Source organism: Oryx dammah, unplaced genomic scaffold (genome assembly GCF_014754425.2).
Source record: "Oryx dammah isolate SB20612 unplaced genomic scaffold, SCBI_Odam_1.1 HiC_scaffold_26, whole genome shotgun sequence".
Taxonomy (NCBI): Eukaryota; Metazoa; Chordata; class Mammalia; order Artiodactyla; family Bovidae; genus Oryx; species Oryx dammah.
The window spans coordinates 64,352,949-64,380,862 of NW_024070210.1; the positions used below are offsets into that span (position 1 = coordinate 64,352,949).

Here is a 27,914-nt window from a genome sequence, read left to right on the forward strand (position 1 = left end):
TAAATTGGTTCCCTAGCATCTTCTGATGCTAATGAGAATCAAACCCCATACCCACCAGAGATGCTTAGAGGACGCAAACATACCTTGTGTGCACCAGGACCCAGAGGCCCCACAGAGACTGAGGCATAACTGTGTTTGGATGTCTCCTGAGGAGGTCACAGAAAACTAACCAATCTGATCACGTGGACCACAGCCTTGTCTAATTCGGTGAAACTATGAGCCATACCGTGTAGGGCCACCCATATGGATGGGTCATGGTGGAGAGTTCTGACAAAACATGGTCCACTGGAGAAGGGAATGGCAAACCACTTCAGTATTCTTGCTTTGAGAACCCCAAGAACAGTATGAAAAGGCAAAAAGATAGGACACTGAAAGATGAATTCCCTAGGTTGGTAGGTGGCCAATGTGCTCCCAGAGATCAGTGGAGAAATAAGTCCAGAAAGAATGAAGAGACAGAGCCAAAGCACAAACAGCACTCAGTTGTGGTTGTGACTGGTGATGGAAGTAAACTCCGATGCTGTAAAGAGTAATATTGTATAGGAACCTGGAATGTTAGGTCCATGAATCAAGGCAAATTGGAAGTGGTCAAACAGGAGATGGCAAGAGTGAACATCGACATTTTAGGAATCAGTGAACTAAAATGGACTGGAATGGGTGAATTTAACTCAGATGACCATTATATCTACTACTGGGGGAAGAACGGAGTAGCCATCATAGTTAGCAAAAGAGTCCAATCTTTTGGATGCAGTCTCAAAAACAACAGAATGATCTCTGTTCATTTCCAAGGAAAACTGTTCAGTGTCACAGTAATCCAAGTCTATGCCCTGACCAGTAATGCTGAGGAAGCTGAAGTTGAACAGTTCTATGAAGACCTACAAGACCTCCTAAAACTAATACCCGAAAAGAATGTCCTTTTCATTATAGGGGACTGGAATGCAACAGTAGGAAGTCAAGAAATACCTGAAGTCATGGGCAAATTTGGCCTTGGAGTACAGAATGAAGCAGGGCAAAAGCTAACAGAGTTTTGCCAAGAGAATGCACTGGTCATAGCAAACACCGTCTTCCAACAACACAAGAGAAGACTCTATACATGGACATCATCAGATGGTCAACATTGAAAACAGATTGATTATATTCTTTGCAGCCAAAGAGAGAGAAGCTCTATATAGTCAGCAAAAAGAAGACTGGGAGCTGACTGTGGCTCAGATCATGACTCCTTATTTCCAAATTCAGACTTAAATTGAAGAAAATAAGGAAAACCACCAAACCATTTAGCTATGACCTAAATCAAATCCCTTATGACATTTGAAGTGACAAGTTGATTAAAGGGATTAGATCTGATAGATAGAGTGCTTGAAGAACTATGGATGGAGGTTGGTGATATTGTACAGGAGGCACTGATCAAGACCATCACCAAGGAAAAGAAATGCAAAAAGGCAAAATGGTTGTCTGAGGAGGCCTTGCAAACAGCTATGAAAAGAAAAGCGAAAGGCATGGGAGAAAAGGAAAGATACACCTATTTGAATGCAGAGTTCCAAAGAATAGCAAGGAGAGATAAGAAAGCCTTTCTCAGTGATCAATGCAAAGAAATAGAGGAAAACAATAGAATGGGAAAGACTAGAGATCTCTTCAAGAAAATTAGAGATACCAAGGAAACATTTCATGCAAAGATGGGCTCAGTAAAGGACAGAAATAGTATAGACCTAACAGAAGCAGAAGATATTAAGAAGAGGGGGCGAGAGTACACATAAGAACAATACAAAAAAGATCTTCATGACTCATATAATCACGATGGTGTGATCACCAGCCTACAGCCAGACATCCTGGAATGTGAAGTCAAGTGGGCCTTAGGAAGCATCACTACGAACAAAGCTAGTGGAGGGGATGGAATTCCAGTTGAGCTGTTTCAAATCCTAAAGGATGATGCTGTGACAGTGCTGCACTCAATATGCCAGCAAATTTGGAAAACTCAGCAGTGGCCACAGGACTGGAAAAGGTCAGCTTTCATTCTAATCCCAAAGAAAGGCAATGCCAAAGAATGCTCAAACTACTGCACAGTTGCACTCATCTCACATGCTAGTAAAGTAATACTCAAAATTCTCCAAGCCAGGCTGCAGCAGTATGTGAACTTGCAGATGTTCAAGCTGGGTTTAGAAAAGGTGGAGGAACCAGAGATCAAATTGCCAACATCCATTGGATCATGAAAAAAACAAGAGAGTTTCAGAAAAACATGTACTGCTTTATTGACTATGCCAAAGCCTTTGACTGTGTGGATCACAATAAACTGTGGAAAATTCTGAAAGAGATAGGAATACCAGACCACCTGACCTGCCTCATGAGAAATCTTTATGCAGGTCAAGAAGCAACAGTTAGAACTGGACATGGAACAACAGACTGGTTCCAAATAGGAAAAGGAAGGAGTATGTCAAGGCTGTATATTGTCACCCTGCTTATTTAACTTACATGCAGAGTATATCATGAGAAATGCTGAGCTGGAAGAAGCAAAGCTGGAATCAAGATTGCTGGGAGAAATATCAATAACATCAGATACGCAGATGACACTACCCTTATGGCAGATAGCGAAGAGCCTCTTGATGAAAGTGAAAGAGGAGAGTGAAAAAGTTGGCTTAAAACTCAACATTCAGAAAACTAAGATCATGGCATCTTGTCCCATCACTTCATGGCAAATAGATGGGGAAACAATGGAAAAAGTGAAAGACTTTATTTTTCTGGACTCCAAAATTACTGCAGATGGTGACTTCACACATGAAATTAAAAGACGTTTGCTCCTTGGAAAAAAAGCTATGACAAACCTAGACAATGTATTGAAAAGCAGAGACATGACTTAGCTGACAAAGGTCCGTCTAGTCAAAGCTATGGTTTTTCCAGTAGTCTTGTATGGATGTGAGAGTTGAACTATAAAGAAAGCTGAGCGCCGAAGAATTAATGCTTTTGAACTGTGGTGTTGGAGAAGACTCTTGAGAGTTCCTTGGACTGTAAGGAGATCCAACCAGTCCATCCGAAAGGAAATCAGTCCTGAATATTCATTGGAAGGACTGATGCTGAACCTGAAACTCCAATACTTTGGCCACCTGATGTGAAGAACTGACTCATTTGAAAAGACCCTGATGCTGGGAAGGATTGAGGGCGGGAGGAGAAGGGGATGACAGAGGAAGAGATGGTTGGATGGCATCACTGACTCAATGGGTGTGAGTTTGAGTAAACTCTGGGAGTTGGTGATGGACAAGGAGGCCTGGGGTCTTGTAGTCCATGGGGTCGCAAAGAGTTGGACACGACTGAGTGACTGAACTGAAAGTGAAAGTGAAGTCGCTCAGTCGTGTCCGACTCTTTGCGACCTCGTGGACTGTAGCCCACCAGGCTCCTCCATCCATGGGATTCTCCAGGCAAGAATACTGGAGTGGATTGCCATTTCCTTCTCCAGGGGATCTTCCCGATCCAGGGATTGAACCCCGGTCTCCCGCATTGCAGGCAGATGCTTTAACCTCTGAGCCACAAGGGAAGCCCTGAACTGAGCATCTTCTCAAAGTGACTAATGGAATTTAAAAAATTATAATTAAGAATTCATGGATTTAAGCATATTTCATGTGTTTCAGTCTGTTGTAGTTATCATTGCTATTGATATTCAAATTGTCTCATTTGACTAAAGGGATTTCCTTCAAGTTGTCTCCTGAGTCTTTTTAACATGATTCTTATAGTCTTTTGATGGCTTCCTTGCCCTGGACTTGGAATCTGCTCTCTTTCTTCCAGTAAAGAAGCTATTTTTCTTTTAGATATATTTAAATATGTTTTATTGCTACCTGGTCTTTTGTTAACCAAAGTTTTGTTCCACTGGCAAGTTTAGCCAAGCTATTCAGTTGTTTCCATAGTCTGTCAACAGATTGCAAAAAGAAGATTATTCTTCTAGAAATAAAAATTTTGTTTTTATGGTACGGTGTTTTACTTATTAGGCAAAGCAGTAGACTTTGAAATTTTTCTTGAGTAAACATAGGAAAGAACCTTGTCATCATCGTGGCTGGTGCAGGGAGATTCCAGCAGTTGGTAATGTTTATGTAAGTCAGGCACGTGTGTGCTTTGGTGAGAGCTTTGTGTTAAGTGCTGTGGTAAAGGTTGGCAGTTCTCCATTAGACATATCAAAAGGTGACAAATGCAGCTATGCCTGGCATAGTCGCTCTGCCCTGACAGTGAGAGCCAATATACATGTGGAGCATGTCTGCCAAATTTGAGTGACATAGTGGCCTCTTAGTAAAAAAAAAAAAATTACAGGCTCCTTGTTAAGGATGGTGTTTTGGTTATCTGTTATTCATTGAGTTGGCCAAAAGATTTATTTGGATTTTTCTGTTACAGCTTATGGAAAAACCCAAATGAAGTTTTTGACCAATCCAGTAACAAACTGCATCAAAATTTAGAGGCTCAAAACAATCATTTATTTTTATCACAGTCTTATGGATTAGGAGTTAACTAGATGGTTTTTATTTCTTACCCATGTGGCAACTAGCAAGCTTGAGCATTCGAGGGGCCACCTCCAAATGACTTCTTTGGTGCCTTGGGGTCCCTAGTTCCCTTAACCCCAAGCTGCTGGCCCATTTTCTAGGACCTCTCTTCAGGGCTATGTTCTGTGTAGCTATTCAGTGCCTCCGAGAGGAGGGTAAATGGTGCTGAGAGAACTGGGCTCTGGTGGCCTGTCCCTCCTCCAGCCTCCCCACAGACACATCTCAGTCTGGTTCCAGAGGAGATTTCAGTTGGTAAAAAAGATGTTAAGGATTTAAAACATCTTCAAATGATTGCCTTAGAATTAGAACAGATCTGGTCATTGAGAGTTATATGTGGGAAGTGAAGCTTCACATAACTGTGTCTTTTATGATGTTTCTGATGCTGGCTGTAGACCTAATTTTAAAATTGTTTGTGGCTGAAATAAATTCAGTACTTCTTGTGGACAAATCTGTGGGAAAAAATTTTGACATTATTTCTAAGCATTCATTCTTGGCATATACTCAATTAACAATATTGAGATCTTTTAGCATAAAATAGGGATAGTCAATTATATATTATTTTGTAAATATCAGAGATGAATCAACTTCTAATTAGAATCTTCTGTTAATTGTGTGTGTGTGTGTGTGTGTGTGTGTGTTCCTATTTTATTTCCCATGCAGTTGAGGAAGATTGGGGGTGGGGGCTTTGGAGAAATTTACGATGCCTTGGACATGCTCACCAGGGAAAATGTTGCACTGAAGGTGGAATCAGCTCAACAACCAAAGCAAGTTCTGAAAATGGAGGTTGCTGTATTGAAAAAATTACAAGGTAAGCTGCTTTGTATGATATACCAAACAATTTATTATTGTCTTTGAACATCAAGTTACATTCTTTTATCAGTTGAATATTCTGGTGTCAACTAAGTGTAACCATGCTGAACATTTTTCTCTTGGACATTTTATTGCTAGCTAGTAATTGTAGACATACTGATTGCTTAGAACAGTTAGATTTGGGGAATTTCTTTTCATGGTGAGTAAGGATAAGAGGGAGTGAATTACCTGAAACATTCTGCATTAGTAAGTGTTTGCATAATGTTTGTCATGGTAAAATTTACCTTTTAAAAAATAAACACCTCTGAGTTGTTTCTTCTTGTGTTTTTGGATGTTAAACATGATTTAATCACATTAAGAAAGCTGCCTTCAAATCACACTGAAGGGTGGATAAAAAATAATAATATTTGTTACCTGTTGATTTCATTAGCTTCAGTTTCATCAAATAACTCCTTTCTGGCCCTGGCCATCATTTTTGAGGTCCGTGTTACTGCTTGAGTCTCTATTATTTTACCACAAGGATAAGTTAACTTTTTTTCTGACAGCATTCTAGTGATGTAAAACCCTTAATATGTGGCCAGTTTGATTCATCTTTGTATTTTACAGTTTATGACATAATCTGATATTACTGATATTTAAATATTTTTTCTGGATCAAAATTAAATAGAGGTGTGATTAGCACACTGAATGATCTTATTAAACTCCAGAGGGTTGATATTGCTATGGGACATTCATTAGTGTCTAAGGGAATTTAGTATTAACATACAGAGCAAAGGAAGTTGCTGTAATTGGTAGAAATAACTAGTTGGTAGAAATAACAAGGACAAAATGCTATGTAGCTTAGGACCCTCAGATTCACAACTGTATATTCTCTAGGGTGAATATGCTATCCTTGTGAATCACTGATGTTTGGAATTTTAGTAAATTAGTTTCTGTTAAGTTAATGAAATGTGTATTATGTATTCTGGCAGCATCTATTGTTTTAATCACTGCCCTTTGCCTTAAGCTTTCTCATTGTCCCAAGTTTCTCTACTAATTGACTCATTTTTTTTTAGAGTATGATGCTAATACAGTTATAGATCTGTTTAATAGTTGTTTTTAGGCCAAACTTAGCTTTCCCAAAACATGGGAAGTCAGAAAGACAGTGGATAGATCAGCACACATTGTAACTACTTGAAAAAATAGATGATTAGAGAAGGAAGAATAGAGAAAAGGATGGTGCTCTCTTTTCCTCACCTTTTCTGCTCTTCCATGTTTATTTTGAGCTGTTTGCATCTCAGTGATATGAACAAACAGGTGCAGCTAGAGCTATCTCTTCCTGGCTTGCACAGATCCCAAGTGATCTGTTTTACTCTCAGCCAAGTCCATATTATGTTAATATCAGCAAGTATGTTAGTATCAGCTTGGCTTGGACAGTGCTGCTTCACCTGTCTTTCTTCTACTTGGTCCTAAGGAAATGCTTCCAGATGAGGCAGAATACAGCTTTATAGTCCTTTCAGTAAGTTCTCCTGCCTATTTTGGCCATGGTTTACTCGGGATTCTATGTGATAAAGCTTAAAGAACAGTTTAGTACCTTTTAATGGGTGAATTGGAGATCCTTGGATGCTGAGTCTCTCCTTTCCTTCTTATTTCATCTTTCATATTATTACCTAAAATGTTTTTCTTACCTGTTTTTAGTTCCTCAGAACTTTTCTCTTTCCAAAATAAAATAGGTTTTTTTATCTTTTGGTCTGTATTTCAATGAACAGCCCTTGGCTTTCTTTTCTTGGCTTTCTAACCATGCCTTCTGGATACTTAAGCGTCATAACTTCTTTTTGTTGAAGGTGCTTTGGAATCTAGACCCTTTGAGAACCTTTTAATGGAGCTGAACTTCTTGTTCCTGCCTGTCTGTTGTCATAATGATTTTCTTACTCAGTGACCCCAATAAAAAGGAGGCTATATGCTTAAGGAAAAGGTATATAACCAGAGGTTAGCCCTTTATAGGACTGGTTGGTTTAAAATTGTTGTTCAGTTTTTGATAACTGGTATAGGATTTATTTCTTTTTAACATAAAATGATATTTTGTGATGAATTTAGCCTGAACCCTAAGTTTTGTTCCTTTTAATAAATCATTCCCCCTTTTCAAAATTCTCATTATTTCTTTTCCTGAATTCCTTTCATTCTCCTTTTTCTCTGTCTTTTCCTGTACCTCACAATTCTAGATTTCCTCAGCTCATGCATAATTCTCATTACTACCATATTCCTTTCTCATTGGCCCTAAAGTGTGAAGGCCTTAGCATTTTGCTGGAAATAATAAAAATTTGCCAGACACTGCTTTGTAAGAACTTTGTTCATGATTAATGGTTTTGTGAGTGCGTTAATTTATATTTATTGGAACATAGAAAGTCTTAGTCACTTATTCCCTACAAAAAGAAAAAGAATGATATGAGAATATATTAGAGGTAGTTTATGTTAAACATTAGGAAAATTTGGGAGAATCTATATTATTGAAAAAGTGAAATAATAACACTGTGGAAACTCTGCAGGTGACCAGTTTTAAGAATGGATTGGAGAAGAAGCCCATGTTCCAGTTTTTCTTTTTTTTTTTTTAATTAGTAGACTTTACTTTTTTAGAACTGGTTCAGGTTTATAGGGAAAACTGAGTGGAAGTTCAGAATCCCCTTCTACAGTTTCCTCTGTTACTAACATCTTGCATTAGTGTAGTATGTTTGTTACAGTTGGGGAAGCAGTATTGATACATTATTGTTAACTAAAGTCCATACTTTACATTAGGGAATTCCTTTATTAATGACATAAACACTGTAGTCTTAAACACCTAAGAAAATTATTTCTCAATACCATATAAAATCTAGCAGCCAGTATTTAATTTCCCCTATTGTCTTAAAAATACTCTTTTTACATTGAGCTGTTCAAATAAAGATTCACGTGCACGGTAAGCACTTTGCATTCCTAAGTATCTCTTAATATACGTTCCCCCCTCCTCTTTTTTTTTTTTTTCAATTTTGGCATTGCTGTTTGTTTGTGGAGAAATGAAGTTCTTAGTTTGGTAGAGCAGTCCACATCTGGATTTGGTTGATTGCACCCTTGTAGTGTTAACATGTTCCTCTATCCTCCATGTTTCATGTGAACTTGTAGTTAGACCTAGTGGCTCAAAGAAATCCATGTCGTTATTGTTGCTGATGGGAGTACATTGTCTTCATCCATTGTTTCCATAGGGGTTGTAAAATATTTCTGATTCTTTTATTCCTTCCAAATTTCTGAATTGGAATGATTCTACAGAGTAGAATTTTATTTCATCAGCCATTTGTTTCTCCTGAAATGATAGTTACTACAAGAAGGGCAGGGTAAAGACCTGATTTTTTTCCTGTTTATTTACCAGTTTTCAAAATAACAAGTTGTGCCCTTATGTGAATAGTGAGCTATTTTTCTGTTTTGAGTATCACTATGAGATCATGGATTTTTCTATGTTTTCTTACAATCCATTGCAGTTATTATTCTTTTTACGCTAAAATTTCCACTTCTTTTGATTGGTGGAAGCCTTTTTAAATTGGCTGCTTGTCCTCCTGATGTTACTTTAGTGTTCTTTTATATCACTAGCTTACTGGCACAGTACATGTTTGAGGCTTTCCTTGAACTTTCCCTGTACCAGAGTTGGAATCAGGAACCCTTTTTCTCCAAGAAACCTTTATATTGGGAAAAAATTGAGATCATAGTGTGGGAACTAGGACACCAATTGCTATTGGACCAACACACTTCTTTCAGTAGGTTTTAATATCACTAGATATTACCTAGTTTATTCTTATATGCACTTTTCAATTTGTTTACATCGTTTATTTTAGGCAAAATGTATTTTGTACATTTAAACTTGACATACTATGCTTAGTAGCAGAATGATAGTAGAAAGTAGCTTTGTATTTTGTGATACTGTACATTCGTAAATGGAGTTGTGGGAGAATAGGATAGCATTAACTCTTCTATTTCTGGTTATCATTTTAATAAATTATTTTTTTGGTAAGAAAAAAAATTATTAAGATTCTGGAATAATTTGTTAAAGAGTGTTATAAATACTAGTTGGTAAAGTCATCTTTGGGTGACTAAGGTTTAGATTCTCAAAACCATGTTATATAGATGTTTAGTTCTTCATTGTTACAAGAGACAGTCACTTGGATCTTCCAGAAAATGGTTTATAATTGGTTTTGAAGTTTTTGTTTTTTTTAATTTTTGCATATTAGGTGGTGTGATATGGAAATTCAGAATATTATAAAATGACTAAAATTTATCCTCAGATCTTTTCATCAAAGGAAGTCTTCCTGGGATCTTGAGAAGTTTATATTTTGTTTACTTGCTTCCAGTTGAAACAAGTTATCTCTGACTCTTGTAACCCCATGGACTGTAGCCTGCCAGGCTTCTTTGTCCATGGGATTTCCCAGGCAAGAATATTGGAGTGGATTGCCATTTCCTTCTACACCGCCGCCCCCCCCGCCCACACACACACCAGTAATCCTTGTGTCTTCCCTCCATGATGTGTTTAATGAAGTTTGTTGTATTTCCATTTCCTTCTATACACACACACACCCCACTGATCCTTATGTATCTTCCCTCTATGATGTATTCAATCTAATGAAGTTTGTTGTACTTCCATTTCCTTCTACACACACACATGCACACACACATCACTAGTCCTTATGTGTCTTACCTCCATGATGTGTTCAATCTAATGAAGTTTGTTTAACTTAAAACTAGAAATTTGCTCAGCCTTTCTATCCCATTTTAGCTCTTCATGCTGTAAATGATCAATATCATCTTATCTCTTGTGCCTTTTCAAAGCACTAAATTAAGTAAAACTGAGGTTTTTCTCTTTATATATTACCTTGGATGAGAAAGTAATTAATTTAAAGCCTCTTTAAATGTTTAAACATTTTTCTCCTCTAGATCCTCTAAAACCAAGTAAAGATCCTATTGATATCAAATAGAGTAAATACCACTGTTATAACCAAGTAATTTTTTTTCTCAGTTGAACTAGGAATTTTTCGTGCCCCATATAAATGCAGGGAAAAACTGTTTTTTCTTACAGCCCAAAAAGAGATTGTGATTTTTGTTTTGACTTGTAGGAACTTTTTTTTAAACCCTGGAATATTGGTGCTGGATTTTATTTTTGCTTTGGAGACTGCAGAGCACAAGCTGAAAGTTGAGGTGAAAGGTTACTACTACAGAAGATCAGCTCTGCCTCTTCTGCCTTCCCTGCTTGAAGTCTGTAGCTGCTGCTGTAAAAATGTGACTCCTTTCTTCCCCCAGTATAAGAATATAAGAAATATGTGGTTTCTGGATTAGACCCCCTGATCTGTTCAGTATAGAATGTCTGTGAAAGTTATTCCAAATTTGCTTGCCCTCACTGAGTTTCTGTTCTATCAGTTCAGTTCAGTTCAATAACTCAGTCGTGTCTGCCTCTTTGCAACACCATGAACTGTAGCATGCCAGGCCTCCCTGACCATCACCAACTCCCGGAGTCCACCCAAACCCATGTCCGCTGAGTTGGTGATGCCATCCAACCATCTCATCCTCTGTCATCCCCTTCTCCTCCTGCCCTCAATCTTTCCCAACATCAGGGTCTTTTCCAGTGAGTCAACTCTTCGCATGAGGTGGCAAAAGTATTGGAGTTTCAGCTTCAACATCAGTCCTTCCAGTGAACACCCAGACTGATTTCCTTTAGGATGGACTGGTTGGATCTCCTTGCAGTCCCAGGGACTCTCAAGATTCTTCTCCAACACCACAGTTCAAACGCATCAATTCTTTGGCACTCAGCTTTCTTTATAGTCCAACTCTCACATCCATGCATGACTACCGGAAAAACCGTAGCCTTGACTAGACAGACCTTTGTTGGCAAAGTAAGTCTCTGCTTTTGAATATGCTGTCTAGGTTGGTCATTACTTTCCTTCCAAGTGTAAGTGTCTTTTAATTTCATGGCTGCTATCACCATCTGCAGTGATTTTGGAGCCCCCCCAAAAAAAGTCTGACACTGTTTCCCCATCTATTTCCCATGAAGTGATGGGACCAGATGCCATGATCTTAGTTTTCTGAATGTTGAGCTTTAAGCCAACTTTTTCACTCGCCTGTTTCACTTTCATCAAGAGGCTCTTTAGTTCTTTTTCACTTTCTGCCATAAGGGTGGTGTCATCTGCATATCTGAGGTTATTGAGATTTCTTCTGGCAATCTTGATGCCAGCTTGTGCTTCATCCAGCCCAGCGTTTCTCATGATGTACTCTGCATATAAGTTAAATAAGCAGGGTGACAGTGTACAGCTTTGACCTACTCCTTTTCCTCTTGGGAACCAGTCTATTGTTCCGTGTCCAGTTCTAACTGTTGCTTCCTGACCTGCATACATATTTCTCAAGAGGCAGGTCAGGTGGTCTGGTATTCCCATCTCTTTCAGAATTTTCCACAGTTTATTGTGATCCACACAGTCAAAGGCTTTGGCATAGTCAATAAAGCAGAAATAGATGTTTTTCTGGAACTCTCTTGCTTTTTCCATGATCCAGCAGATGTTGGTAATTGGATCTCTGGTTCCTCTGCCTTTTCTAAAACCTGCTTGAACATCTGGAAGTTCACAGTTCATGTATTGCTGAAGCCTGGCTTGGAGAATTTTGAGCATTCCTTTACTAGCATGCGAGATGAGTGCAATTGTGCGGTAGTTTGAGCATTCTTTGGCATTGCCTTTCTTTGGGATTGGAATGAAAACTGACCTTTTCCAGTCCTGTGGCCACTGCCAAGTTTTCCAAATTTGCTGGCATATTGAGTGCAGCACTTTGACAGCATCATCTTTTAGGATTTGAAATAGCTCAACTAGAATTCCATCCCCTCCACTAGCTTTGCTTGTAGTGATGCTTCCTAAGGCCCACTTTACTTCCCATTCCAGGATGTCTGGCTCTAGGTGAGTGATCACACCTTCGTGATTATCTGGGTCCTGAAGATCTTTTTTGTACAGTTCTTGTGCATATTCTTGCCACCGCTTCTTAATATCTTCTGCTTCTGTAGGTCCCTACCATTTCTGTCCTTTATCGAGCCCATCTTTGCATAAAATATTCCCTTGGTATTTCTGATTTTCTTGAAGAGATCTCTAGTCTTTCCCATTCTGTTGTTTTCCTCTATTTCTTTGCATTGATGGCTGAGGAAGGCTTTCTTATCTCTCCTTGCTGTTCTTTGGAACTCTGCAGTCAAATGGGCTTTTTGCTTCCCTTCTTCTGTGCCATCAGATATGGGTATGTTAGAAGATCTCAAGTAACTTCTTTTGTGCGAGAGCATAGTAGTCAGACTCTGGGACCTAAAGATTAGGGATAACAAGTTACCCCTCATTACATCTTTTAATCTCTTAAAAACCTTTCATCTGCCATTTTGTTCATTTTACCTAGTAATTTTTTCCCCTTAAAGTAACTTTTGTTTGCCCTAGTTAAGGTTTATCTCTCCTATCGAGGGGTGTTAGGAGGTCTTTGAGAACTTCAACTGTTCAACCTGTCCATTTAAGTATATCCCAACTTGGAAGATTTAGCTTCATCTGGCAGTTTAAGGATTTGTTTATTCATTTACTCTATTTGGGTTTAAGAAATAGAGTAGGTCTAGATTATTTAAAGGAGCAGAGATTAATTTCCTTGAAAGATAATATAATATATAGAAATATACATCTTTATATGTGCTTTATATGCACAAAGAAAGTCTGCAATTGTATAGAACTTAAGAAACCATTGAGCCTTTGGGAATGGCTATGTTTGTGTATTGGAATTAGAAGGACCAGGAGAGACTCTTTTCCCTTTATACCCTTCAGGGCTTAAGAAATTGAGAAAAATATGCAAACATTTCTTTTTATAGCAAAAGTATAATTAAATGATAATAATAAATATCTTTAAAATCCATTCTTACTCTTTATCTTTTCTTAAATTTCTAAATGCTTGAAAATACCTGGTAAATTTGTGCAGTATAGTGTAGTATAATTAAAATCAGCTGTTTTCTGTTGTGACCCTTCTTTATAAATGATTAATAACATCTTATTTGTAAGAAGATCTGTAACTGTGTTTGAGTGCTTACTATATGCTAGGAACAGTGATACTGAATGCTAGGCTCATACATATCTTATTTTAATGTCCTATATCTATATCATATCTAACTTTTCATATGTTCTCCTTCTATTTTTTTTTTACAACCCTTTTTAAAAGTGTAAATGATCATGGTAAAAGAATTTAAAATCAAACAGAATACTGTAAAAAGTAAAAGTTTTTTTCCCTTAGCCCTTTCACTCTCCTCTCTAACCAATATTACTGGTTTCTTGTGTTTTTTCCAGAAACATTCAATACATATTTAATTTATCCATTTGTTTACATATATGAATATATACATATATATTATATAGAATCATAATAAGATATAAATTAATATAATCATATGATTTGGCTTGCCTGGTGGCTCAGAGGTTAAAGCATCTACCTGCAATGTGGGAGACCTGGGTTCGATCTCTGGGTTGGGAAGATCCCCTGGAGAAGGAAATGGCAACCCACTCCAGTATTCTTGCCTGGAGAATCCCATGGACGGAGGAGCCTGGTGGACTATAGTCCACGGGGTCGCAAAGAGTCGGACACGACTGAGCGACTTCACTTTCACTTTCACTTTCAATCATATGATTTAAGGATATATATGATATATAATCATTTATATATATATAATCATTTGATTATATATGACATGTATCATAACATTGTATGTGTGCGTGCATGTCTATATGTGCATGTGTGTGTATAAAATCTCCCTCCCTACCCATACCCCCAACCACATGTGGAATCATACTGTATATACTGTTCTCCAACTTGATGAGACCCCCCCCCCCCTTAGAGTCAGACAATAAGATTCATTTTCTGTGCACTTTTATGTTCTGCAGAGGAGTAATCCTTCAAGAAAATCATGTTACTCCCTGGCCATTGCTAAAACACTTCAGGGCCTTCCTTTACTTTCTTTATACCCACTTTAACATGGCAAACAAAACCTTGAATTGATATCTGCCTGCTTTTCTATACTGTTTTCTTGAAACTGTTGGGTTTACACTTAGTGTTGGTCATCCTGAACTATTTTTCAATTTCTTTAACACTTTATAGCTTCTCAAGTGCACTTGGCTTCCTCTGAGTCATACTTTCAATAAATCTTTTTTTTTTCCTTCTTTTAAAAATTTTATAACAGTCCTAGTATCACAAAAATCCACAGGTAAAATAAGATTTAGAGAAGTAAAGCAAAATATAATTAAGAACTTCACTTTTTTCCTAATAATTGAATAGCTAAAAGTATATATGCTTAAAATAATGTGATCCTGTTAAGTTGCTTGTTCCCTTTTCCTCAGTAAGATTATTACAGGATTTATTTATTTTAAAATTTTAATTTCTTACGATCAAATTTAACAAGTAGTTGAGTCAGTCAGTTCTACAAAGTTTGTTATGAGAAGCAGTAGTCCAGGTTCTGGTTCCAGATAAGATGGAGTAAGCACGCTTCACCCTGTCTTTCCCACTGAATGCAGCTGTAAGACCTGGACAGAATGCTTGGAGTGGCTATTTGAGGACTCTGAAAAATAAATAGTAGGAGGCAGATTGGGGAAGAAGACCAGAATTGAAAGTACTACTGAACCGTCGGTGAGTTTACCATTTTTTTTCTTCCAGTATGCCCCAGCCTGAACTTAATGTATCCTGAAACTTGGACATGAGCATTATTAACATGGACAGAAAAAGCACCAGGAGAATCCCATTAGTTTTGACCCAAGGAAGAGGAAAGACGTCTCCTACTACTCAGAATGTGGCAATCCCACATTCTTCTCTTTTTTCTTTTTTTCCCCCCTTTTTCTTCATTCTCTTGCACCCCAGGCCTCAAGCAATCCTGGGCAGTGGCATCAGTGGGGCAGGCAGGAGCCTGAATCTCAGAAGGATAGGAAACCTGCCTCTCAGATTGGAGGAGCTGTGGTCTCAAGAGAGTGGGGCAAGTCCCACTGCTTGCATTTCCCTTTGCTCTTCTGTTGCTTGGCCCTGATGTGGGCATGGTTATGGGAAGTATATGGAAGAATGGGGCTAATGAAGCCCCAGCTTTCTGCAGGAAGGCTGAAAAAGGGAAGCCCCAGGAATCCAGAGAATTGCAGGTGAATGAGAAGCTTGGGAAAGTGACCACTTAAAATTGCTCACAGACTGCTGAGCTGACTTCCAAGCTGTGCGTGCTTGAGTGTGATCCTGAACAGCACATTGAGGACCAAATTATGGGATAGACCACTCCCAAGCCCCAAACTGGACACTGCGTGGGACAGTTATGGAACACACTCAGTATGACTTCAAAGGCTTTGCACACTAAACTGAAATTGGAAATGCAGGCTACAGAAGGATGGTCAGAACTTGAAGTGTGAACCCAGCTGGGTCAATTACTGGCTAAAATAAAAACACCAGCACTCTTGGTGGGACTTAAATAGGAGCCAGATTCTCATAAGATTATATTCAAAATGTCCAGAATACAATCTTGGATTACTCAGCTTAAAAAGAACCTGTGAAATCTGCACTCACTTGGGAAAAGGCAGAAAAGAGATACCAGTGCCAGGATCACAGATGTTAAAATTATCTCAAAAAAACTTTTAAAATCAGATATTATGACCATATTCTAGGAATGAGTGGGAAGATAGAAAGTCTCAGCAAAGAAATAGAAGATGTAAAGAAGAACTAAATGGAAATTTTAGAACTGAGAAATATAATAATGGAAATGAAAAGCTCACTGAACGGACTGAATAGCAGAGAGGACATGACATAATAAGTCAGTGAAGTTAAATAAATAGAAATGATCCAATTTGAAGAACAGAGAAAAAAAATAAGCACCTCAGAAATCTTGAAACTCTTATAAGGTCTAACATTTGTGTTGTCAGAGACCCAGAATGTGCAGATAATGATTCTGGTATGGCAAAAATATTTGAAGAAATAATGACATACTGATTAGAAAGGAAGAAATAAAACTGTCTCTGTTTATGCAGATAGCATGATTATATATTTATAAAATCCCAAGGAATCCAGAAAAAATTAACTGGAATACATGAGTTTAATAAGTGGTTCAAGGTCAGCTCACACACACAAAATCATATTTCTGTGTACTAGCGATAAATAATTGAAAATGGAATATTAAAAAATCCATTTATAGTAGCTCTCCCAAAATGAAATACTTAGGTATCAATGTAACAAAATATGTATGAGAACTTTATGGTGAAAATGTAAAATCCTTATTTTTAAAACTTCTTTAATTTTTATTTATTTTTAAAATTTATTTTTAATTGAGGATAATTGCTTTATAGTATTATGTTGGTTTCTGCCAAACATCAACATGAATCAGCTATAGGTATACATATGTCCCCTCCTAATTTATTTTTTAAAAAGAAAATTTAAATAAATAGAAAGACATGTTGTATGCATGAATTGGAAAATTCACTATACTTAACACATCAATTTTCCTCAAGTTGATTTATAGATTTGAAGCAATAACAATAACAACAACACTGGTTGTCATGATAGAGAAACCAATTTTAGAATTTTTATAGAAAGGCAAAGGACCTAGAATATCTAAAACAATTTAAAAAAAGAAAAATGTTGGAAAAATCAAGCTACATGATTTTAAAATTTAGTACAAAGCTACCACAGTCAAGACTGTGGTGAAGGAGTAGACATACAGATCACCGAACTAGAACAGATTCCAGCAGTAGACTCATAGAAATATGGCCAATAATGTTTAACAAAGTTGAAAGTGGAAAAATAATGGCACTTTTGATAAATGGTGTTGGAACAGTGGGACATCCAAATACCAAAATAGTGAACCTTGACCTAAACTACACACATTATACATAAATGAACTTGAAAAGCACCACACATCCAAATGTGAAATATAAACCTATACAGTTTTTAGAAGCAAACACAGAAAATCTTTGTGAGCTGGCTATAGGCAAGAAGTTCTTTCACATGACACCAAAATCATGATTGAAAAGAAGAAGCTGATGAATTGGACTGAATCAAATTAAGTGGTTTGCTTGTGAAGACACTATTAAGAGAATGAAAAGACAGATTATAGACCAGGAGAAAATACTTGCAAATCACATATCTGCAAAGGACTTATATTCAGAATATTTAAAAACTTCAAAACTCAACAATAAGAAAATAATCCAATTAAAAATCTTTAATGGGCTTTGGGAGAGGATATAGAGTGGAAAATCAGCTCAGCAAAAGATGCTTAGAATCATTAGCCATTTTGTTTTTCTTCAGTTGCAAAGTCATGTCTGACTCTTTGTGACCCCATGGACTGCAGCATGCCAGGCTTCCCTGTCCTTCACTATCTCCCTGAGTTTTCTCAAACTCATGTCCATTGAGTTGGTTATGCTATTTAAACATCTCATCCTCTGCCACCCTTTTCTCCTTTTGCCTTCCTTCAGTCTTTCCCAGCATCAGGATCTTTTCCCATGAGTGGGCTCTTCTCATGAGGTGACCAAAGTATTAGAGCTTCAGCATCAGTCCTTCCAGTGAATGTTCAGGGTTGATTTCCTTTAGGATTAACTGGTTTGATCTCCTTGCTGTCCAAGGAACTCTTAAGATCTTCTCCAGCACCACAGTTCAAAAGCATGAAGTCTTCGATGCTCAGCCTTCTTTATGGTCCAACTCTCACATCCATACATGACTACTGCAAAAACCATAGCTTTGACTATATAGACCTTAATTGGCAAAGTGATGTCTCTGCTTTTTAATATGTTGTCAAGGTTTGTCATAGCTTTCCTTCCAAGGAGCAAGCGTCTTTTGCTGATAGCTCAGTTGGTAAAGAATCTGCCTGCAATGCAGGAGACCCTGGTTCAGTTCCTGGGTCAGGAAGATCTGCTGGAGAAGGGATAGGCTACCAACTCTGGTATTCTTGGGCTTCCCTGTGGCTCAACTGGTAAAGAATCTGCCTGTAATGCAGGAGACCTGGGTTCAATCCCCGGGTTGGGAAGATCCCCTGGAGAAGGGAAAAGCTACCCACTCCAGTAATCTGGCCTAGAGAATTCCATGGACCACTCCACGGGATGGCAAACAGTTGGACATAACTGAGCGACTTTCACTTTCACACTTTCTTTCCAAGGAGCAAGTATCTTGCAGTCACTGTCTGCAGGGATTTTGGAGCCCCCCAAAATGAAATCTGTCTCTGCTTCCACTTCTTCCCCATCTATTTGCCATTAAGTGATGGGACTGATGCCATGATCTTAGTTTTCTGAATGTTGAGTTTTAAGCTAGCTTTTTCACTGTCCTCTTTAACCCTCAAGAGGCTCTTTAATTCCTGTTCACTTTCTGCAGTTAGAATGGTATCATCTGCATAATTGAGGTTTTTGACATTTCTCCCAGCAACCTTGATTCCAGCTTGTGATTCATCTAGCCCAGCATTTTGCATGATGTACTCTGCATATAAGTTAAATAAACAGGGTGACACTATACAGTTTTGTCCTATTCCTTTCCAGTTTTGAAGCAGTCTGTTCCATGTTCAGTTCTAACTGTTGCTTCTTAGCCTGTATACGGCTTTCTCAGGAGACAGGTATGGTGGTCTGATATTCCCATCTTTTTAAGAATTTTCCGCAATTTGTTGTCATCCACACAGTAAAAGGCTTTCAAGTAGTCAATGAAGTAGATGTTTTTCTGGAATTCCCTTCCTTTCTCTGTGATCCAGCAATTGTTGGTGATTTGATCTCTGGTTCTTCTGCCTTCCTAAGCCCAGCTTATACATCTGAAAGTTCTTGGTTCACATACTTTTGAAGCCAGCTTGAAGGATTTTAAGCATAGTCTCTTACTAGCATTATCCATTAATTTGAACATTGTTTGGCACTACCCTTCTTTGGGATTGGAATGAAAACTGACCTTTTCCTATCCTGTGGCCACTGTTGAGTTTTTCATATTTGCTGACGTATTGAGTGCAACACTTTAACAGCATCATCTTTTAAGATTTGAAATAGCTCAGCTGGAATTCTATCACCTTCACTAGCTTGTAGTAATGCTTCCTAAGGCCCGCTTGACTTCACATTCCAGGAGTCTGACTCTAGGTGAGTGACTACATCATCATGGTTATCCAGGTCATTAAGACCTTTTTTGTATAGTTCTTCTGTGTATTCTTGGCATGTCCTCTTAATCTCTTCTGCCTCTGTTAGGTCCTTACCATTTCTGTCCTTTATCATGTCTATCCTTACATGAAATGTTCCCTTGATAACTCTAGTTTTCTTGAAGAGATCTATTGTCTTTCCCATCCTGTTGTTTTCCTCTATTTCTTCACACTGTTCAGAAGTCCCTCTTATTTCTCCTTGCTCTTCTCTGGAACTCTGCATTCAACTGTATATCTTCCTTGCTCTTTGCTTCTCTTCTTTCCTCAGCTATTTGCAAAGTCTCCTCTGACAACCCACTTTGCCTTCTTGAATTTCTTTTTCTTTGAGATGGTTTTGGTCACTGCCTCCTGTATAGGGTTATGAACCTCTGTCCATAGTTCTTCAGACACTTTGTCTAACAGATCTGATCCCTTGAATCTATTTATCACCTCCACTGTATAATCATAAGGGATTTGATTCAGGTCATAGCTGAATGGTTTATTGGTTTTCCTACTTTCTTCAATTTAAGCCTGGATTTTGCAATAAGGAGTTCATGATCTGAGCTACAGTCAGCTCCAGGTCTTGTTTTTGCTGACTCTGTAGAGCTGCTCCATTTTCGGCTGCAAAGAATACAATCGATCTGATTTGGATATTGACCATCTGTGACGTCCATGTGTAGAGTCATCTCTTGTGCCGTTGGAAAAGATGGTTTGCTATGACCAATGTGTTCTTGTGACAAAACCATTAGCCTTTGCCCTGCATCATTTTGTCCTCCAAGGCCAACTGCTGCATTTCAGACTCTTTGTTGGCTATGAGGCCTACTCCATTTCTTCTAAGGGATTCTTACCCATAGTAGATGTAATGGTTATCTGAATTAAATTCACCCATTCCCGTCCATCTTAGTTCACTGATTCCCAAGATGTCGATGTTCATTCTTGCCATCTCCTGCTTGACTACATCCAGTTTTCCTTGATTCATGGCCCTAACATTAAAGGTTCCTATGCAGTGTTGCTCTTTACAGCACTGGACTTTACTTTCACCACTAGACATGTCCACAACTGAGTGTCATTTCTGCTTTGGCCCAGCTGCTTCATTCTTTTTGAAGCTGTTAGTAATTGCTCTCTGCTCTGCTCCAGTAGCATATCAGACACCTTCCAAGCTGGGTGGCCTATCTTCTGGTGTCATATCTTTTTGCAGTTTCATACTGTTCATGGGGTTCTCGTGGCAAGAATACTGGAGTGAGTTGCTCTTTCCTTCTCCTAGGCATCTTTCCAACCCAGGGGTCGAACCCACATCTCCTGCACTGGCAGGTGGATTCTTTACCACTGAGCCACCTGGGGTAGTGGTCTCCTAATTCTTTATCTTTTCTCTCCTTTTTATTTTTTTATTTATTTTATTTTTTTTTTAATTTTTTTTTAATTTATTTAGCTGTGCTGGGTCTTAGTTGCAGCATGCAAACTCTGAGTTGCAGCATGTGGGATCTAGCTCCCTGACCAGGGATTGAACTCAGGGTCCCTGCATTGGGAACCTGGAGTCTTAGCCACTGGACCACCAGGAAAGTCCCTTTTCTCTCCTTTTTAAAACATATGTTTGTTTATATATTTTTGTTTTACCTTAGTACATTTAAAAAATAGGATGAGGAAATCATGCTCATTTTTTTTTCCATTAGAATCATAAAAGCCTGCTAGTTTTAAGTTGGCCATTGTGGTAGGATACTCTTGTTTAAATGATGAAATTCCCTGTGACGGCTATCTGGACTGAAGAATCTAGAAACTTCTTGGCCTTTGGCTTCTGATGAGCTACTGAGAACCTAAGGGTTATTAGATGGGCATCCTCAGGAACGCTGGTAGGAGCTTTATTCCTTAGACTTCTTGTCTCAGTTATTTCGCCGTGGGACTTGGCTTAGAAGACACCCTCCTGTCTTTTGTATCACTGTCAAGTTAACTCAGTCAAGCTTTTTCCCTGTGATGCATTCTCATCTAATTTCTTGCTTTCTCCGTAGTGCTCATTCTTTGTTTTTATAAGCTATAATTTGATCTTGTACTGCTCATATTGGTCTTACAATACATTTATTGCTTTCAATAAGATTGTAAATTCTTTGAGGATAGGACCTATACCATGTATTTTTCTGTCTCCTATTGGTGTAGATATTTCATGAGTTATTATTCGGGTAGATTTGGTTTGTTTTGGTGAGGAGTGGCTAAATATGAGGAGTAAATGATAGATGGATAAGGAAGGTAATTTTGTTGTATTCTTAGCAGTCTAATTGTCCAGCGTTGCAGAATCCCCTTATTTGCTAATTTGTAACTGACCTGGAATTTGTTCTGTGAATTCCAGAGCATCCCCATTTCGTGGGTTAGGGATACTTTTAGCTCAGCTTTTCACTTTATTACTAAATGGCTTTTTTATTTAAAAAGAAAAATGATTGATGCCCCTTTTGATAGATTTACTTTCCTCTAGTAGCAAGTCATGTAAAATTACTTACATTTTGCAAGATATTAATATTTAACACTAGGATTCACAGGGAGCCCAGCCTGGTACTCTGTGATGACCTAGAGGGCTGGGATGGGGGGAAGGAAGGGACACTCAAAAGGGAGATGATATATGTATAATTATGACTGATTTGTGTTTTTTTACAGTAGAAACCAACACAGCATTGTAAAGCAATTTTTCTCCAATTAAAAAATTAAAAAAAATTTTTATTGAGAAGTGGGGAGAAAAGTACAATCTGATGTAGTGAACTGGATGCCATTTACCCTTGAAGATTTCAGATTATTTTTATTGTTAATCCACTGCACCATTTGTGATCTGTCCAGTTTTTAAATTTCTAAAATACGTTAGGACTCCAAAGAAATCTAATAACTCAAAAAAAAAAAAATTAACATTAAGATGTAGACCACCACACCACCACCTGCCGAAGTTTTAAGCTCTTGAATTGAAACCACAAGTAGTAGATGATCATCAGAAATCGTAAGAACAAAAATATTCTTTAGGTTATGTGGATTTCATTAAGCATATAGCATATCTCTTCCTTTAAGAACAAAAAGTATATAGTTAAGTTACTACTTCCCTTAGATAAATAGAAATCCTTTCTATATCACAGTTAAAATCTGTGTTAAATTAGTGAGGTCCTACCTTGCCTATAATATCTTTAGATATTACCTGTCTAAATTAAGTTTACTTATGGTCTTTTTTGGCTGGAGATATCACTGATTGTTTCTCTTTTGCACAGAGCTTGGTGACAGACCACAAGCATTCCCTGTAGGGTTAGAGTAGTCAAGAGTGAGAAGATTAAGAAAAAGCCTTAGTGGTGATATTTTCAGTGGCTAGTAAAGATCTGGCTTGTATGTTCAGACTTCCTTTTGTGTTTTAGCAGAGGAGACACATAAGCAGAAAGTTAAAATTGGTTTGTTAATGTATTTCCATCCTGTATTTTCTTGTGGTCATGAACCTATGGTTTCTAGTGATCAGTGCTGACTTTTCTTCTTCCTCTAGTTTCATCTGTGCACCAGACTCTACTCTATGTATTTATCTCTAGGGCACTCTTATTTTAATTTTCTTGTTTATTTTTTTCCCCCTCAGTGCCTGGCTAGGTGACTAACTTTCTAAATATCTGAAAACCTGATCCTGAGTTATTAATTTGCTGATACTACCTCCTATAGGGATATTTAGATTTTAAGAGTTGCATTTAATTTGAGGAGATGAGGTTGAGAGAAATAATGTGAACAAAAAATAAGGTAGAACATTTGTGAGGGAGAATAAAAAAAGAAACAAACTTCATCAGAGTGTATAATGTATGTTAAACTGAAGGAAATGAGGTTTGGTAAGTAACGTAGAATGAATCTTGAAATCCAGGCTCACCATTTTAATCTAATCTCTTCAGGCATTATTGTTTATGGTTTCTTGAGTAGGCAGATGATAAAAACAGTTGTTTTAGGGAGATTATTTAATGACTAGTGTGTGGGCAGTGACATTAGAGGACATGTTTGGCCTGGTCCACTGAAGTACAGTCAGATATGACAGAATAGATGGTATCAGAGAGAGGCACATGCTAGGTGACCCTGGTCAGTAGAGCCAAGATTTGAGTTTATATATGTCTCCTTCCAAAATTAGTGGTCAGAATTACTAAGCTTTAGTGATAGTAATAGGGAGCATATATTGAGTATTTATTCTGTACCAGGCAGTATATTAAGTATTAGAAATACCTTATTTAGCTGATTCCACTTGTGCAATAACTCTTTGACAGAAGTGCTGTTGTTACTCTTCATGTGGCTTGTAGAGATTAAATAACTAGCTGGCAGGTGAAAAAGTTAATATTTAATCAAGCAGTCTTGAGCGCATGCAGTTTTCTTCCATACCAAGCTGAAAGATTCAGAGGTGATATATGATGTAGTTATATTTTAGTGGTTTCCTTTGCTGTGCAGAAACATTTTGTTTTAATGTAATCCCACTTGTTTATTTTTGCATTTGCCATCTTTGCCCTTGTTGTCAGGTCCAAAAATGTCACCTCCAAGGCTGATGTCAAGCAACTTACCCCTTGCAATCTGTTCTATGAGTTTTGTGGTTTCAAGTCTTATGGTCAAGTATTTAATCCATTTTGATGGATTGTTGATTTTTGATAGTTGATTTTTTTTATGGTATAAGATGGAGTCTGCTTTTCATTCCTTTGCATATGACTGTCCATCTGACACTCTTTTTCCCTGCAGTTTTCTCTTCCATATTGTGAACTTTATCCTCATGTTGGTTTCTTTCACAGTTGAGAGACGATTGCCCATAACAACTGGAAGGGACCTATATTCAAATATAATATCTCTTCTTGTAATTATATGAAGGTATTGAGTTTTGCTCTGATTATAACATCCCAGAAATAATTATACTTAGAGCATAATTATTAGATGCATGATATTAGAGTAATATCATGCATTGATTGTCTTCAGTCTTGAATATCTAGTTTTCTTTCCATCATCAAGTGAAGTGAAAGTGCAAGTTGCTCAGTCATGTCCGACTCTTTGTGACCCCGTGGACTACACAGTGCATGGAATTCTCCAGGCTAGAATACTGAAATGGGAGCTGTTCCCTTCTCCAGAGGATCTTCCCAACCCAGGGATTGAACCTAGGTCTCCCACATTGCAGGTGGATTCTTTACCAGCTGAATTTGATCTCAATTTCTAGATTATTCTGTTTGGCTTAGAGCAATTAATGTCCCACCTTGCCTGAGTAAATCAGATCCATTGAGACAGGAAGATCATTTCCAAAGGGACATTTGGGTGCTGTTAGCAGGGAGGAATGAACACTGAATAGTTAATCAAGAAAATGCTTTATAAATATATTATCTCATTTAACTTTTTTCAGTAGCTCTGTTGAGGAAACCAAGATTTGATCAAAGTCCCATAATTATTAAGTGGCAGAGTTGAAATTTAACTTAATGCTTTTTTCTTTCCAGCAGTATTGTGTCTCCTTCAAATAAAAAAATAATAGATTGTCCTGCATAATATATGGCATTAATGACCCTACCTTCTAAGATTCAAAACTGGTTCTACCAACTGCTTAGTTAAAACTTCATCATCACAAGATACCTAAAGTTATGAGGTACATCTTAAATAGTACTTAGAAAGAAATTTATAGCAGTGAACACTTACATCATGAAACTAGAAAGATTTTCAGTAAACAGCCTAACCTTCTACCTTATGACACTAGAAAAAGAAGAGCAAATTAAACCTAAAGCAAGCAGAAGGAAGGAAATAAGAAAGATTACAGTGGAAATTAATAAACGAGAGACTAGAAAAACAATGGGGAAGATTCCACAAAGTCAGAAATTGGTTCTTTTATTTAAAAAATGAACAAATTGACAAGCCTTTGCTAGACAGACAAAGGGAGGAAAAAAAGCAAAAACACTGAAATTACTAAAATCAGGAGTGGAAGAGGGAACATTTCTACAGACCTTACAGGAATTTAAAAAGAATCATAATAAGGGAATACTATGGACTACATGACAACAAATTAAATAATTTACATGAAATGGACAAATCCCTAGAAAAACCTGCACTGTTGAAACTGACTCATGAAGAAATGGAAAATCTGAACAGATTTCCTTCTCAGCCTTCTCCACTAGTTCCTTCTTCTTTCCCTGACGTGCTGGTGTCCCTCTCTCAAACTGTCCGTCTTCTCTGGGCAGTCAACTCCTGCCTCATTGACAATACATAGTTCTATTACTTTGCATGTGTGTCTGTGCTCAGTTGTGTCTGACTCTGTGCGACCCTATGGACTGCAGCCCACCTGGTGCCTCTGTCCATGGGATTCTCCAGGCAAGAATACTGGAGTGGGTAGCCATTTCTTTCTCCAGGGAACCTTCCCAACCCAGAGATCAAACCCGTGTCTGCTTGCATTGGCAGGAAGATTCTTTACCACTGAGCCACTGGGAGGCCTTACGTGGTTGACCTCTGTTAAACTCTACCCCTAAATTTCTGACACAACTTCCATGTTCTATAGATAAATCAGTGCAAAATCCCCAACCAGAAATCATTATCCTCTCTCATACTTATGTCTTGGTTTATATTAATACAGTTTACTTTGTCCACTTAACTTAAAAGGCTTCATTCACTTTCTTCTCTTGTATAACCTGTCTATTCTGTTTCTTAAAGCTTAATTTGAAATCTTTCCTCTTTAAATTCTCACTCTCAGTACTTTAATTTGAACCTACCTTATCTTTTACCTCATCTGTTGTATTAACCTCCTAATTGATCTCTCTGCCTTCAGCTCTTCCATAAATCAGCATCTAATGATGAATAGCATTACTTTTCCAAAACACAGGCCAAATTATGTAGCTCTCATGCTTGAAAACATTTGAACTACCTCTCCCCACCCCCAACTGCCACCCATTACGTGTCAGATCTAAATTCCTTTATGTGGCATACAAGACTTTAGTGTGCTTTTCTTATCTCAGCATGCCCCCCACCTCAGCCTCTTATCTAGCCCTCTAGTCTGTTAACTTTATTAATTATTTAAAATCTAATGATTTAGTTCTAGAATAGCCTCATAAAATTTTCACATCTTCTGTGTATCCACAGCAATTTGTCTATAATGCAGAGCTCATCATACTAACTAATACATATTGTAATTTTTTGTTTATATATCCAGGCTGTGAATTCCTTGAGGGCATGGATCTTATTTAATTTATCTTGTATTCCTAGTGCTTGCTTTAGTACTTGGCACATAGTGGATCTCCTTGTCTGTATTTTATCATGGTGGTGGTTTAGTCGCTAGGTCAGTCTGACTCATGCGACCCCATGGACTGTAGCCCGCCAGGCTACTTTGTCCATGGGATTTTCCAGGCAAGAATACTGGAGTGAATTGCCATTTCCTTCTCCAGGGGATCTTCCCAACCCAGGAATCAAACCCGGATCTCCTGCTTTGCAGGCAGATTCTTTACCAACTGAGCTATGAGGGAAACCCATATTTTGTCACAATCTTTATTTACTGCTTAGTTTTAATGTTTATTTACCAGGTGTTACTTGACCTTAAAATCTGTTTCAGTTATTCCTGGCATAATGGATAAGAACAAAAACTCTGGGACCAAACTGCTCCATCATCTTCCAGCTGTGGGGTCTTAGACACAGTAGTTAACCTCACCAAGCCTCCATTTTCAAATTGGAAAAATAGAGAAAATAATAATACTTATGCCTTTTAAGTTGTGAGGATTAAGTACATATAAAACACTTAATATAATGCCTAGCACAGTATGCTTCATATTATGCATGCTTTATTATTATTAATATTGTTATTATAGTTATTATTTCCATTAGTTTGTTCATTCACAAATATCAGGTGTTTCACTCTTTGCCAGGTACTGTGGGGTACTAACAGAACAACATAGATAGGGCCCCTGTATTCATGGAATGATACTTCAGTTTATACTAGTTATTATAATGTTATTTGAAGAACTGCTATAAGTGGTGGTGAAGAGTTACTGTTTCAATTAAATTCTAGTTTCTCCATGCTTCCAAAAATTGGTACATATTTAATGAACTAACTTTAATAAGTAGTTTTATTAATTGCATATATCTAAAATATAAGAGCAGTGGGTACACTATGTTATAAAGTATGAGATAAGAATTCATTAAGCTCTTACCTAATGCAGTGAAGATGTACTGGGGAATCCTAGAAAATTTGCTACTGACTTTGTATTTTGGTTACCCAATAAAGGTCTAGTTTATTTGATTTTTATCTTTTTTAAAGTAGGGTGGTTTTAATATCGAGATAAATAGTATTTTGTATTACTTATTTTAGAAAGAGCATTCCAAGAGGAGTTAAATTTAGTATGACCTCTTGTTATTAGATGACTTAAATGCCTTTGTAGTAGAGATACTGCATTTAATTGTTATCTTAATAAGAAGCTGGAGTCTTGAGGAATGGATAGTGAGAAATACTTTAGAATGATTCTTTGTTTCTTTGAAGCTGGAAAAGA

General features: G+C 37.6%; 1 protein-coding gene across 3 annotated transcripts in view; it reads left to right on the forward strand.

The window, feature by feature from the left end:
- Positions 1 to 27,914, forward strand: part of TTBK2 (tau tubulin kinase 2) — a 127,805-nt gene that overhangs the window by 36,795 nt on the left and 63,096 nt on the right. For 2 of the 3 annotated variants that reach the window (XM_040226816.1, XM_040226817.1), the window contains one exon: positions 5,172 to 5,319. In XM_040226816.1, coding sequence (XP_040082750.1) covers positions 5,172 to 5,319 — 148 coding nt within the window. Of the gene's footprint in view, positions 1 to 5,171; positions 5,320 to 14,869; positions 14,982 to 27,914 lie in introns of all 3 variants that reach the window. The other variant, XM_040226818.1, reaches the window with a different exon arrangement.